The sequence below is a fragment of the Copadichromis virginalis genome, linkage group LG16 (genome assembly GCF_057382275.1).
Source record: "Copadichromis virginalis isolate Kocher_CV1m ecotype Utaka linkage group LG16, C_Virginalis_male_GT1.1, whole genome shotgun sequence".
In the NCBI taxonomy this organism is placed as follows: Eukaryota; Metazoa; Chordata; class Actinopteri; order Cichliformes; family Cichlidae; genus Copadichromis; species Copadichromis virginalis.
In genome coordinates this window covers 21,768,482-21,783,590 of record NC_140633.1, presented here as the reverse complement: position 1 = coordinate 21,783,590, position 15,109 = coordinate 21,768,482, and the positions used below count along the sequence as shown (strand labels likewise).

Genomic DNA, 15,109 nt, shown 5'->3' with positions numbered 1-15,109 from the left:
GAAGCAAGAGAGCCGAAATAAAAGTGAAATCATCACAACGTACTATTTTCTACTAACTTATGATTGTTGTATTCAGTCATATTTATTCATAACTTTAGACTGCAGTAGTCAGTGTTTTCGTGAGGGGTGCACTGTGTAATTAAGGGTGATATATATACACACACAGAGATAGGAAGTACAGAGATAGGAAGTGCAATTTTATTATGGTGGAAGCAAGAGAGCCAAAATAAAAGTGAAATCATTACAATGTTTTTCAAACATGAAGCATAGTTTTGGTCTTCTTTTGCTGTTGGTTCAGTGAATTTTGGTCACAGAGTGTCGAAACCTGGAATTTGGGAATCTGTGAGACATCAGCTTTAAGCACCTGATGGTATTTAAAGCTGACTTGGGCCACTAATTTGTTCCAGTTTGTCTTAATCTGTTTTATAGGTTGCATCAAAAGATGCATTGTGTTGCAGGCACTGAGCAGTGACACTAAATTATTCTTACTTGCAGTAACACCACTATTTTCTATGGGCATAATGTCATATCCTGTTTTTGTGTGTGTGTATATATATATCACTCTTTAATCACACTTCACAGTGCACCCGTCATGAAAACACTTATATGTGAGAGGTGCTAGTCAATCAATCACTGACTACTGCAGTTTAAAGTTATGAATAAATATGACTGAATACAACAATCATAAGTTAGTAGAAAATAGTTAGTAGAATTAGAGCACAAAGAATAGAGAAGAGTTTCCATGACTGAGTAGAACACAGAAAAGTTTATCAGTTATCTGTTATGTGTGTGGCGGATGCTTAAGAAATAAAAATAACCATGTACAAGTCACTAAAAGCAGTTTCTCATCTAGAGTGTGCCACTGTTTGATCACTGACACTGACGTGGAATTTGATTTCATATGAAATAATAATTTTTAATATTCCTTTTCATTCAGAAAGGAATGTAAAAAACAAACTCTGAAAGAGAAAACACTGCAATCCTATGACAGGAAACATTCAGTCATGGGTCTTCATAGTAGTGCATTGCAGTTCAATTAGTAGCACTAAATTGCCCATAGGTGTGAATTAAGATTCATTATAATGATACCAAAAAAACCCATTGGACCCATTTCAACCATACAAACATTGCACAAATATCACATTGGGAAGACAGGTCAGAGAGAAATCGCATGGTTAGAAAACAATGAAATTCACAACATCTGGGGACAAGAGGAGAAAAAAGAACTTTACTCAGACTGAGCTTAGGAGAGCAGTTAGACACCAGAAAAAGGGTGATTGTATGTCTGTGTCTGTGTACATGTGTATCCTGTGTCCAACTTGAGAGACAGAGTGTCCTTACACCCTGTTTTAAACAGAAGTCAACAATCCCCTAGCTGACACAAGTGATCTCGAAGAAGTAGGAGAATAAGGCAGAGAGTCAACACAGTCTTGTAATCTGAGATTTGTTGTTCCATCTTCAGTCTTGGAGCTTCCAGCTCGTGAGGGGAGGCCGCATGAAGACAATGGTTGTTTGGGTTTGGATTGGAGCGAGGAACTGCATCCACTTTTGCAGTTGATCTAATGTCCATCACTGGTACCCAGATCTATCGATTCCCATTGTTTGAGTCACAACATTTATTTTTCTTCTGTAAAATGAAACCAAAAGAGCAGAGTTAGATATTCTTTCTGTTTCTAGTTCTAGGCAATCCCCAGGAAGATGAATGGTTATACGAGGGGATTTCCACAAAATGTTTTTCTCTCCTTACCGTTCTCTAGTTTTGCTGGTAGCATGAGATGGTAGCTGCAAGCCTTTCAGGTCACACAGATAATCCAGCTACTCCAGGATGGCAAATCCACACATGCTCTTGCAAGAAAGCTTGCTGTGTCTCTGAGCACAGTCTCAAGAATGTGGAGAATATATGTGCATATTTCTGACCAAACTGTCAGACTCAGACTGCATGATAGTGGCATGTTGTGAGCACAAATCATTTAGTGAGATTTGTGCTCACAAGCCACCGTGCAGTTTAATACCTATTCCTGTTTAAGGCGTTGTGTTATTGTTGCATGTCCAACACACCTGTTGCCACTTTCATCTCATATCCCTGAAGTTTCACAGATTTTGTGTTATAATCTGACAACAAGTGTTCCCCAATTTCTTTGAGCTGTGCACTCTTATCACATTTTGGACAGTGGCAACAAAAACTAGAGGCAGCACAAGTTTTGCAGAAGTAATCTGATCAGTCAGATTAGTTACATTCTGTTTCTGTCTTTACTGTAATGATGAAACAATTTCCATGACAGTGAAGTAAAACCACTCAAGTTGTTTCTCAATTTATCTCTGTGCCTTGTGCAACATCCGTGAGTGCTTTAAATAGTCCACCTGTGACTCGCAGCTTACCCACACTTTGTAAAAGCTGCATGATGGCATCAGTCAGTGTACTCGTTTGACTTATTTACTCACTCTCTTTACTCCTATTTAATCATACCTCTTTATAAAATAAAAAAACTGTTTAAAGCAGTAATTACACAGCACTGTAAGGCAACAATGCCTTCCATCATCTTCTGGTACATGATCATCATCTGTTCTCCTAGATGGCCCGTGATCATCATGTGCACTCCTGGGAGATAGTGGGACATGCTGTCTGTCCCACTGTCTGTCATCATGTAGCCCAACCCCCAGCGACCGTGGCGCTGGGGGCTGGGAAGCGCATCTGTAACCGGAAGGTTGCCGGTTCGATCCCCGGGCTCTCTGTCCTGGTCATTATGTCCTTGGGCAAGACACTTTACCCTACTGCCTACTGGTGTTGGCCAGAGGGGCCGATGGCGCGATATGGCAGCCTCGCTTCTGTCAGTCCCAGGGCAGCTGTGGCTACAACTGCCTCCACCAGTGTGTGAATGTGAGAGTGACTGTGAATTGTAAAGCGCTCTGGGTGCCTTGAAAAGCGCTATATAAATCAAATCCATTATTATTATTATGATCACACTGCTCTCCTGGGGGAGGGTGAGACATTATGTGGTCCTTGATCACCTCCAGCACTGCTAGTCGACAGTGATCCATGTCTTCTGTCATCTTCTTGTCCATGATCATCATTCTGTTCTCTTAGATAGTCCATCATCAACATGTGCACTTCTGGAAGATGGTGGAACATCATGTGGCCCGGGATCATCTACTGCACTGCTAGGTCTCAGTGGAACATGCTCACTCTCTGGCGTGTTGTCATTATCTGGTGTGTTTTCTGGTCTCCTAAGAAAACAGTAGGACATGCTCCCTGTCATTATTTGTGGTTAAAAAACCAACAAACAACCAAACAAAACCCAAAGATGCACATGAGAAAGTACATGTGAGAAACTGTTCTAACATCAGAGGAAACACTGTCAGTACATCTCAACATTTTCAAGTGTTGAGATGCTGACTGCTCGTGTCACTTTCAAGTGGACTTTTAGTGCTTTTAACAGAGTGTGCATATGGGAATTTCCGCTTATTTTGTTGATCTACTGTTGAACTTTGTTAGATATTATCTTTACACCTTGTTGATCGTATTCTTTTTCATTTTTGCCTTCATCAACAGCTTCCCAAGGAAATCTTGAAGATTTACTGGCCAAACAAGATCCACAGTCATAACCTGTTGGAAAAACGCAAGGCGGGTACATTCGGAGGAAAATATATAAAGAAGATAATGGAAATGGACAGGATATGCACTGAGGAAACCAGGCAACAACCTCACCAGACAAGCTCTGAAACTCAGAGGGGAAGAGACAAAGAAGAAGGCCAAGAATATATGGTAAAGAGATCTCAAAAAGAATACATTTGCCATCAGATTGAGAAAATGGCTCAAGACTGAGCATTTCTGAGGATCCTCATCAAAGGTTAAGTAGGTAATATATGTGCTTTCTTTCCCTTTTTTTTACAGCATATGTACGACCTGTTTAACTTGCACTGAGAACTCATTTGACCACATGTTTTAGGTTAACACTCACAAATTGCAAACACTACACTTGGATCCCTGCTATATGTTTTACTTCTTTCATTTATGAAGAAATAAAAAATAAATTTTTATCAGCACCCTTTAAAGCACATATGCTTTAAAATGAGATAAACTTTATATTTTCCAACATACAGACAAGCAGGTAAATGTTAGAAGTACCTTATCAGAAATCCATGTTTATAAAAGCACCATGCTGCAGCCCCAGTGACATTCAGGAAAACCAAAACACCAAATAAGGCCCAAGCCGCAGAGCATGCTCCTACATGGACACAAGAATTAAGAATATTTGACTTTTCCAATTTTACATTTGGATGACTTGGACAGCATTCAAACACCATGTAATACCTGCACCTGTACACATTCAAAAACGTGTCATTCTGACAAGTTCTAGGGCACAAAAATAAATGAGACAAACTTGATACGACCATGAACAGAACCTATCACAAGTCAGGACATGCTCTAAATTTTAGGTTTTGGAACTGACTTGAATAATATAATGTACTGGATGACTGGAGCATCAGTTATCTATCATTCATTCATTCATTCATTCACTTGTATGTTTATCCCTTCATATGGAGAGTCCATCATTTTACTCCAAGTGTAAATGTTCAAGTTTCTATTTATTTCCTTTGATTGTGGTCCACAAAAAAATAGAACAGAATAACTTCAGAATGATACAATCTGCACAAAAGTTTGGAAAATCAGAAACAAATTGAGAAAGATTTGGACAAACTGCACAGCTAAATCCAAGCTGACCTCACCTGATGCCACATGCACATACAGCTGACTGTGTTTTCCTCCATATGCATTAGATGCTTCACACTGATAGAGGCCGTTTAGATCAGAGGTCCGACTCAGCAGTTGTAGCTTTGCACCATCTACTTTGACGGCAGACTGCAGCAAAGACTGGCCAGATCTGGAAAAACATGAATGAGGTTTATTGTGAAATGCACGACAGGGCAAAAAAAAAAAGTGAGTTGTGCTAAAATTCCAATGAATTTCAGCTATTAGTTTGTTAGTTGTGTTAGTCATTTTCCTTGCTCACATAAATGTTGCTATGTTCTTGAAATTAAACCAAAATACATGATCTACAGTGGGGTGAAAAACTATTTAATTAGCCACCAATTGTGCAAGTTCTCCCACTTAAAAAGATGAGAGAGGCCTGTAATTTTCATCATTGGTATTCCTCAGCTATGAGAGACTAAACAAGAAAAGAAAATCCAGAAAATAAAATAAAAGACACCTGTCCACAACCTCAAACAGTCACACTCCAGACTCTATTATGGCCACGATGCAAGAGCTGTCAAAGGACACCAGAAACAACAGGCTGGGAAGACTGAATCTGCAATAGTTAAGCAGCTTGGTGTGAAGAAATCAACTGTGGGAGCAATTTTTAGAAAATGGAAGTCATACAAAACCACTAATAATCACTCGATCTGGGGCTCCACGCAAGATCTCACCCCATGGGGTCAAAATGATCACAAGAACGGTGAGCAAAAAATCCCAGAACCACACGGGGGATATAGTGAATGGCCTACAGAGAGCTGGGACCAAAGTAACATCAGTAACACATTACGCTGCCAGAGACTCAAATCCTGCAGTGCAAGACGTGCCCAGGCCCGTCTGAACTTTGCCAGAGAGCATTTGGATGATCCAGACGAAAATGGGAGAATGTCATATGGTCAGATGAAACCAAAATAGAACTTTTTGGTAAAAACTACCTGTTGTGTTTGGAGGAGAAAGAATGCTGAGTTGGGGGCATGGGGGGGACCCTGCGCATCAAATCCAACTTTTTTGACCCTATGCGACCCATATCCGATCATGGTATGACAGTGTGAACAGCACAAATCCGATATTTTCAAACCCAACCTGGGTCACTTTCGTATGTGGTACTGAATCCGATACATATCTGATGTTTTAGAAAGCGACTGATGTTTGAACGGTCATGTCGCATTAAATCCGTCTTTTACGTCACTGGCACAAGACAGATGCCAATTATCAGTGCCGGAGAAGCGCCCGAGAAGACATCATGAACGCTTCCTGGCCATCCAGTGTAGACGTTTAGTGAAACTGTTGTGAAGACAACGTTGGAGAAACGTGAACATTTTATTTGTACTGTATAATCTGCAGATTCTGACGGAAATCTGCTACTATACTTTGAAGCACCGCTCCTCTCTGAAACAGCCATAAGGATCATTATTAGGCCATATGTAAATAACAAAATCACTTTACAACTTAAAGCAAAATTGGGAAACATAAAGTGCAGAACGAGTCTTTATATTAACGGCCATCAGGCAAACAATACTGTTTGGTCTGGGTCTAAACAAAGCGCTTTGTATGTGACGTCTTCTTTTGCGCATGCGGGCCGCTTTGAGGGTTCACACCAGAGCACGCTTGCTGTCACATTTTATCTGTAGTGTGAACAAACAGACAAAAACATCGGATTTGATCAAAAAATCGGAATTGAGCATTAAGACCTGCAGTGTGAACGTAGCCTAAGTGGTGATGTCATACCAGCGAAAGCTTGCCCTCTCTCAGGGCTTTTTCAGCACAGTGTACTTAGACAAACCTAAAGAATCAATGAAATCACTTAAATTAACTGAAACCATTATTCAAACTGCTTTACCTGCTCCAGGCAAATTTTGCGTTTGGGTTGGCTTCTGTCAAACACTCAAACGAGTCCTCTGAAATCACTCTAATCTTCACTTCTGTGGGGGCGACTGCAAAAAAAAGAAACAGAAGTGTGTTAATCATAAACTGTCAAAATAAAAGTGAACATACCTTTGAATCCTATCATGGCAGGCAGAACCATGAATCTTGGTTGTTTTTCTTTCTTTCTTTTTAAGGAGTGATCCTTTCATGCACATTCAAGGGTGTTAATCACTGGCTCACTTATAATCACTGCTGACTAAAAAAAAAGGCTCATTAAATTCTGTGGTCATTTTGGGGACTTCCACCAAAAAACAGCTTCACCATGCCACTAAAAGAAGAAACAGTACTGGAGGAGCATGCTTTCACATTTAAATTAGCCTGAATTGTTTTTGCTTCGTACTCTGATCATGTGTGCTTCATGGATCTTGTGACTGGGGGGTGAATAATGACAGAATTTTTAAGATAGACAAAAAAGTTTGAAACCTCTTTTACGTTGTGGCATGGCATCATGATGGAACTGGAAGGCCAGAAACAGATAAACAGATGCACATGGTTATTGACATTCTACTCTGTAGGATAGGCTGTGTCATTTAATTTCTGTATACCTTTTTTAATATTTGATCAAATAATTAAACTTCTTAAATAAACACTAAATAGGAACTCCATGAGCAGCTGATACTCACAGTAGATCTGTATGGTGAAGGGCAGGGTTTCTTCTTTAGACAGGGAGTCACCACTGATGACACACTGGACCTGGTGACCATTAATCTCTCTTGTAGGAACACCAAACAGAGAGCTGACTGTGGTAGTCGTATCGTTGTCATACTGAGTGGAGTTTGTTGTCGTCCTCATTTTGTCTCCCAAAGCACCAGTGAGCCACCTCACCTCTGCAGGAGGCTTCGATCCAGCAGCCGTGCAAGTAGCAAATAAAACCTCTTCAGTGCCCAAAGTGGGAAGATTGTCCTTGATGCTTGTGAAAGGAGGCACTAGGAGAGTTACAGCACACAAATAAATAAACATGCATACAGGATGATCAAAGTAACTCTGTCTCTATCACGCATACGAACACACAGAATTTTTTAAAGATAAAAAAAGTTTAGTATACCAAGCAAATTCAGAGGTATCTCTGTCTTCTGATTTCCACTGGGAAAAAAGGTGAAGATGCACGTGTAGCTGCCTTCATCCTTCAGGGCAACACTGGATAACTGGAGAGTTCCATTATTGTCATTAAAATTCCCGATATATTTAAATCGATCATCACCTCCATTGACAAACTGCACTCCCTCTCTGGGTAGGATAGTTAGGAAATTGTCATTGCGAGGTTTTTCTCTCGTCCTCCTCTGCCAGGTAATCTGTGTCAGGTCATCATTGGTACCAGTGACATGGCACGGTAGGATAGCAGTACCTCCTTGAACCACTGTTACGTTTCCACCAATCACCTGGAGAGCTGTAAAAAGCATGAAACACTATCAGATTACAATTTCTTCTATATCTTACTTTTGGTGTGTGCTTTGTCTCTACACCAAATCTTGAAATTAGGCAGTTTTGCAGCATCTTGCTGACATACAATTGCAGTGTTTTTCCTGCATAAGAAAAATGTGGCATAACAAAGAGGTCTTAGCCTCCAAATATAAATGAAAAATGACTGTGACAGTGATAAATATTTGAACAATTTCTCAATTTCTTGGGAGTTTAAAGGACTCAAGCTTAAAATGAAATCTGTTTATCAAATAGCCAAAAGTAACACAACTGAATCCCTTGCTACATGTGAACGAATCAAGGCTACGCGAGTAACTTATGTTACAGCTGTGTGGCAGGCAGGAATTGGACCCAAAATGCAGGACTAACAGGCAGAACATGAACTTAAACACTGCTTCATTGCGGGATAGGAAGTGATACAAAACAGAACCAGGCTAAACTGAGCTTCTGAAACCTAGGGGAACACAGGGAGATACACACAGCATGAGGGGCAACGCGACAACGAACAGGTGCAAGCACAGGCAATAAATACAAAAGGTGAACTGGGCAAAGAGGGAACAGCTAGGAGACACGACTGATGACAATTACACATGACGAGACAGGGAAGACGCAAAACTGACACATGACGCGGACCTTCAACGTAAAATAGGAAGAAGGTCATGCATGCATACACCTGGGGCTTAGCCCTAAACGGTAGCATGCATGTGGGATTGGGGGGGTGTAGAAATGACTGAAAAACATGGCGTGAAGTTGAAGATTTATTAGGCTGTGTTTTGAGTTTTGTTTGAAAAAGAATAACTTCATATAAGAAAAAAATATATATCACATATGCAGGACACCTTAAACTAGTTTTTTAATACAACAGCAAGGCAGAAAAAAATTAGGGTTGTATCAAGACACGAGGACTAAACCCCAATTCAACCAGACCCAGAACAGATCAGGAATTAAAACAGGGCTACAACAGTTCAAAATCAGGACTACTTTAGGACTTAACCAAAATAGAACCAGAATCAAAACTAGATGATAGTAGCACTGAAAATCATTATAGACCTGCACTATAATGACAACACCTCTATATTGTGGTAACATGAGACTGTATCTTCAAGGCTTGAGTTTTGCGAACCTGTCAATGACATTTTCAATTAATTCAAGTATTCCTTTTTAATAGATAATATGATGAGTTACTAGTTTGTACCATATTATTTTCTAATTCTACGAAAGTACACTATTCAGATTCAGAAAAGTTTATATAATTATTTAGCCTTGTTGTGCAAACAAACCTACATAACTTAATAAATATAGAATTTGAAAAATAACAACCCTCAAAAGATAAGATCACTAGGTACTAGATACATGTTCTAATTAGTTTTGGCAAACAACCATTTGACTAACAGGTCTGTCTCACACTGAAAAAAAGGGATTGGCCAGCTCTTGGATTTACATAAGCATCATGCTTACGTAAATCATGCTTCAAAGTTAAGTGTAACTATATAGTGTAGAAACTACATGATATGCAGGGAGGCTAGATTAAATCGTTCATGTCCTGTTCGAGTGAAGTAAGTCAATGACTTACTGCGACACTGCACGGGATTTCAGTCTTACGTGCTTTGGATAGTGGTTTCTGGAAGACATCCATCTCAGTCAAGTCGAGCAGCCACCTCTACTTTTTTTGGTATACTAAAAAAAGTAAATTGGGTGGTTGTTACATTAAAAAAGTCTACCTTGTAATTTGAACACAATAATTTCATGTTTCTATGAATGTAATTAAATCATGAAGGATTTGTACAAAATTCAACAACTTAATTTGTTCTTGTTAAGATGACATGATACAATCTAGTAAGAGTGGTTAGTTGCTGAACTCATGAAATTCACAAGATCGCACGAGATGTCAAACTGCAGGAGAATCACTGGAGTTCTAAGAGGCAGACAACTACACACACGTCATGTGTATACTATTGCTATTTATTGCAGTTTAACCAGTCAAGGACAAAAATGCACAAAAAATTCTGAATCAAGCCTTGAAATCATAGCTTTCCTACTTTTGCTAAATCTGGTGGCATGATGGTTAGTGCTGTTCCTTCGCAGTAAGCAGGTCCTGGGTTCAAATCCACAATCTGGCTAGTTTGCACTGGCTTCTCTCTGGGTCTACTGGTTTCTTCCCACAGTTAAAAGTCATTCAGTTGTTAGGTTAATTGGTGATTCTAAATTACCTGTCAATGTAAGTGCAAATGATTGTTTGTGATAGACTTGTGAGCTGTCCAGGGTGTACCCTGCCTTGTAACCTATCACTTCAGGGTTATTTCCCAGCACCCCTGCAACCAGGATAAAGATAGGATGATGGCAGTTTTTGTAGATCCATTCAATTTTTATGGTAACCAGACTCTAGACTTTGTTGAACATTGTGTAATATGAAGACAACATGTAGTATTTAAGTGACCAAGTAGTACTGGGGTAAAAAGTTATTGAATAGTATTGAAATAAAATGACAAAATTGTGAAGGATTAAAATATTCCAAGAGCTCACCTTACTTCATCTAAACATGTTTCAATCGCGTTTTATGAACACAAAATGCACAGGTTTATTGAATATGAAAAGTTGTGTTGATTTAACTCAGTTGTTTAAGTTTCTGCCAAAGCAAAACATTTGTGTGCAACCAATGTCCACTATTGAATTAAGTAAATCCAACATGGCCTTTTTTTCAGTGCACCTGGCTCTTGTTCCATCTCTGTTCTGTCCTCATTATCCTCTCCATCCCCCTCTCTGTTCCTCTCTCTCTCTCTTTGTGCTAACAATCAAGCCAAACACCAATATCATCAAATATACAGTTGAAACAATATATTTACAGAGAAACTATCTGTATTTCTTAATTGCAAATGGAACCCAAATTGTATTCAAAATTGAGCCACACTTATGGAGCTCCACAATTCTTTCCCTGGTGTTTTGGTTGATATCTCTTGAGTTTCCCATGTCAAAGAAACAGGCTCTGTGTTTTGCCTTATATGCATCCACAGCTGTGCCACCAGTTTACTCACATGGACTCTAATAACCTATCAGAAGCTTCTTAAGCTCAGAATGGAAACGTCTGGAGTTTTCTTATTAATTCAAGACACAATAAAAACGTGATAAAAAATAGACAGCTCTCTCTCTCTTTATTCTGACATTTAATTAATTCAAAAGCTATTTCAATATTTATTTACCTAAAACAAAACAAGTTTACTCTAAATTGATGTTTAACAGTAAAAAAAAATGTTTTTATGTTTTTTCCCTAAAGTGTATGTAAATATCTGGTTTCAACTATACTGCTGTGTATTGAAATTCGTCTTGTTTTGCAGCATTGTTGTTGTTTGGCTTTTCATTTCGCCATTTGTTGATTCACTGGAAGAGCAAGTAACGTAATATGGGTCAAGTGATCAGTTTGATATCAATCTTTTGTGATACACCGCCATATTCACATTATTTGTACAGTACGAATGATTTGCTTTGGTACCTGGTCAAACTTAAGCTCTCCTCTGTCTGCCTGTCTGCGTTTCTCCAACAGCAAATTCGCAGGCAGCAGCTGCTGTGCTCAGTCGGCTAGTGCCTGAGCTCGGATCATACCAAAATTAGGGGGAATTTACGACTGCGCGCTATGTGCTTCGAATACTGTGTGTAGTTTTTGTTTTATACAGTTGTCAGTCAGGCACCTAACTGTGAAACAAATTTGTAGGGCATAAGTCTCGAAGAAGATAAAAACACAAAGGATGAGATAAACATTCTCTGCAGGGATGGGAAGCTCGACACTGACATCGAGCTCAGCTCCAATTTTTCGAAACACAAATGTCACGTGACCGTACATTTATAAGCAGGTACATAGGCACGTGTAAAAGAAAATAACAGGCCTTCTCTCTCTATTATCTTTGCGATGGGTTATGAAAACCAGCAGGTCTCCATTCACATAAACCTCAACATTCAAAGTTTAATTAAAGAAATATCACCTTATTCAAATGATTCTAGTCACAGACGAGAGAGAGGGAGTGACAGAAATAGAGATTGGTGATTGACAGGGCTGGACTGGCCATCGGGCATACCGGGCATTCGCCCGGTGGGCCGCTCGTGATTTTTCGTTTTTATGGGCCGATGGGGTTTTATTTCTTTTCTTTTTTTTTTACGGTATAAATGAATGGTGGTGGATTGGCCAGTTGGTCATGATCGACTCTGGGCTGGACCAATTACAGCCGAGGAGGTCGAACTTTAAAGTCGAGGTGAAAAGGAACGCGATTTGTCCCGTACTACAGCTAGAAAGTTGCTAATTCAATCATTAAACTGATCAATGATCAGCTGATCGGCTTTTCTCTCTGCGCAAGAAATTGGAAACCAACGGATGTCGCGCTAAAAAAACAGCAGCTTGTTAGCTTGATCAGCTGTTGTAAGAATTTATTTAATATTAATTTCTAGTATCACATGAGGTTTGCTGGAGCCACAGCCGTAAAAACTGCTGGTCATGATATCGGTTTGGATATCCTGGTGAGAGGGAAACATGAAGATGAAACCAGGAGATGTCCTTACTGAATCATCAGAGCTGAACAGGTGATGAAGAAACAGGTTTACCTTTTAGGTGACATGAATGAGTTGAAGGGAAGTTATGAACTGTTTCTGAGAGACAAATAACACCAGGATCCTTTTTTATGTAGCTGACAGCTGGTCACTGTGCAGGGGCGGCTCTAGCAAAGTTTTGCCAGGGGCCCAGGGAGAGCATGAACAGGGAAAAGGGGGGCACAAAGAAATTAAAATGTCTAGCTTTTAATAAATATTTATCTGAATCTTACAACCAAAGTTTTCATCTGATGTAAAATGTATAGAAATCCATTATTGTATTCAGTAAATATTAAGTCTAGTATATACCCTAGTAAGTTATAGTATTCTTTCCTTTGGGAATGTACCATCTGTGCAGTCTGCAATTCTGTTGAAGAAAGATGTTGAATCTATTTAATTACTGAAGAAAAATAATAGATTACTGTGCATTTGTTTGATACGTGCATTAAATTAAAATCGGTTTTGCTTCCTGGTGAAACTGTTGGGGAGACAACGTTGGAGAAACGTGATCATTTTATTTATACTGTGTAATCTACAGATTCTGACAGAAATCTGCAACTATCCTTTGAAACACCGCTCCTCTCTGAAACAGCAATAAGGATAAATTTTAGGCCATAGCATCCCTGGCTGAATGATGGTCTCTTATACTAATGCGTCACAGAGATTTCATTAAAAGTTTTTTCAAATTTCTCCTGCTCACATATAGCATGCACATCAAATTTGCATCACTTAATTCACTATCACCTAACTAGCTTACAACTACACATAAACTCTATTAAACAACATTTTGATTGCACATAACTAATTCCATTAAAGGAAACATTAACAAACCATGTACAATTGTCAGCCTGGTACTAATTTGCACAGGCAACGTACATATTTTTCACCTTAAGGCACATTTACCATATCGTATCTTTACCAAACATATGTGAAGATTTTACCAAATTTAAAGGTCATTTACAATATGTACATAACAAAATAATTTTATAACTTAAAGCAAAATTGGGAAACGTGAAGTCCGAAACAAGTCTTTTTATTAAGAGCCATCAGGCAAACAATAGTGTTTGGTCTGGGTCTAAACAGAGCGCGTTGTGTGTGACGTCTTCTTTTGCGCATGCGGGCCGCTTTTTATTTGTAGTGTGAACAACCGGACAAAAAAAAATCGGATTTGATCAAAAAATAGGAATTGAGCATTAAGACCTGCAATGTTGTATCAACAAAGCCAGCAGTTCATTGTGATTTGAATTCATGAAATTACCCAGCCAGAAACTGAAGGAGTAGCCTACTAATAGTGTTAACACACACACACGCGCGCAGACATTAATTCAATGTGACCAATTTCTTAGCAAGACAGATGAGTCTCGCTCCTCTCTTTTGTACCCCCTCTTCTGTTGTAAATATCTCATAAACAAAATGCATGCAGGACAACAGAAACACGTGATGAGGACTAAACAATCACACTGCACGAGATTTTGAATTCTGCAACACTTTTCTGTGTCACTGCGTTAGTGAACATCATTATCAAGATGCGACGATCACAAAAGCAGCCAGTTCCGGTGCAGGTGCTGTTTCACAAAGCCTCACCTTTTTTCGTACGAGTCTACCTTCCACAAAAGAAGCAGTAATAACATAAAAATACAACAAAATAGAAAAGAATTTAATCGACGTACCTATTACATCTGTGTGCAGAAGCGCTACCATCAGAAATAACAGACTGCGCAGCATCGAGTGACATCGGGACGATAAACTGTGGCGGTAATTGCCACAAAAAGGAGAAATGTCATCCATCCACTAATCCTCGGTAGATCAATTAAAAAAGAAAAAAAAGATATCCACACATATCGACTTCCGGGAGAGATTAGGTTTGTTAGTGCGTCTTTAAAACACTAGGACGGAAATAAAGCAAGATGCAGGATAGGCTCTGTGCATGTCTAATTTGTAGCTACATTCATGTGAGTAAATGAACAGATAGCGCAGTTTTTATAAAGTATAAAAAAATTACTGGTAGGAACCGATTGTTCATCAAAATGTAGTCGATGACGGATTAACAAGTGGCCACCCGCTGCTGCTGCGAGAAGAGAAACTTTGGGAGTTTCCGTTGTTTTCTGTTTTTTTTTTTTTTTTTTTTTTTGGGGGGGGGGGGGGTGGCACACAACACTGCAACCAGGCACAGTGCAAACTATAAACTATACATATACCGTTTATAGCTTATATTATTAAGTTATGTATTATATTATATTATATTATATTATATTATATTATATTATATTATATTATATTAAGTTTATACAAAAAAATATACATTTTCTCATGAAGGTCACTGATCTCCCCAAAATGTCTGTGAGGACATCAGGGACAGGTGTGTGAATCTGTTTTTCATTATGGTTATCCACAATCATGTTTTTAACTGTATGATACTCGGATGAGGCCAAATCCAAG

The 15,109-nt window shown here is 39.0% G+C and overlaps 2 protein-coding genes across 3 annotated transcripts in view; both read right to left on the bottom strand.

Annotated features, from left to right (window-relative positions):
* The window catches only part of LOC146690726 (nectin-4-like), a 70,266-nt gene that overhangs the window by 36,747 nt on the left and 18,410 nt on the right, over positions 1–15,109 (bottom strand). The window lies entirely within an intron of this gene.
* LOC146690728 (nectin-4-like) lies at positions 1,748–14,760 on the bottom strand. 2 transcript variants are annotated; one of them, XM_085433784.1, is made up of 7 exons: positions 14,341–14,760; positions 7,725–8,066; positions 7,303–7,605; positions 6,594–6,687; positions 4,729–4,883; positions 4,127–4,226; positions 1,748–3,225 (listed from the first exon to the last, which is right to left on the bottom strand). In XM_085433784.1, the coding sequence occupies exons 1-7, from the start codon at positions 14,456–14,458 to the stop codon at positions 3,069–3,071; spliced, it is 1,269 nt and encodes a 422-aa protein (XP_085289910.1). In that variant the 5' UTR covers positions 14,459–14,760; the 3' UTR covers positions 1,748–3,068. The 2 variants fall into 2 exon arrangements, with proteins under 2 accessions (XP_085289910.1, XP_085289911.1); XM_085433785.1 differs by lacking the exon at positions 4,127–4,226 and having other exon boundaries at positions 3,107–3,225.

What these genes read in the sequence shown, in the direction of transcription:
- LOC146690728 (XM_085433784.1), bottom strand. Translation starts at nt 14,458, where the DNA reads ATGGATGACATTTCTCCTTTTTGTGGCAATTACCGCCACAGTTTATCG. An exon ending in TCTGCACACAGATGTAATAG is followed by an intron (nt 8,067 to 14,340) that starts GTACGTCGATTA and finishes TGCTTTTTACAG; the next exon opens with CTCTCCAGGTGATTGGTGGA. An exon ending in CTTCACCATACAGATCTACT is followed by an intron (nt 6,688 to 7,302) that starts GTGAGTATCAGC and finishes TTTTTTTTGCAG; the next exon opens with TCGCCCCCACAGAAGTGAAG.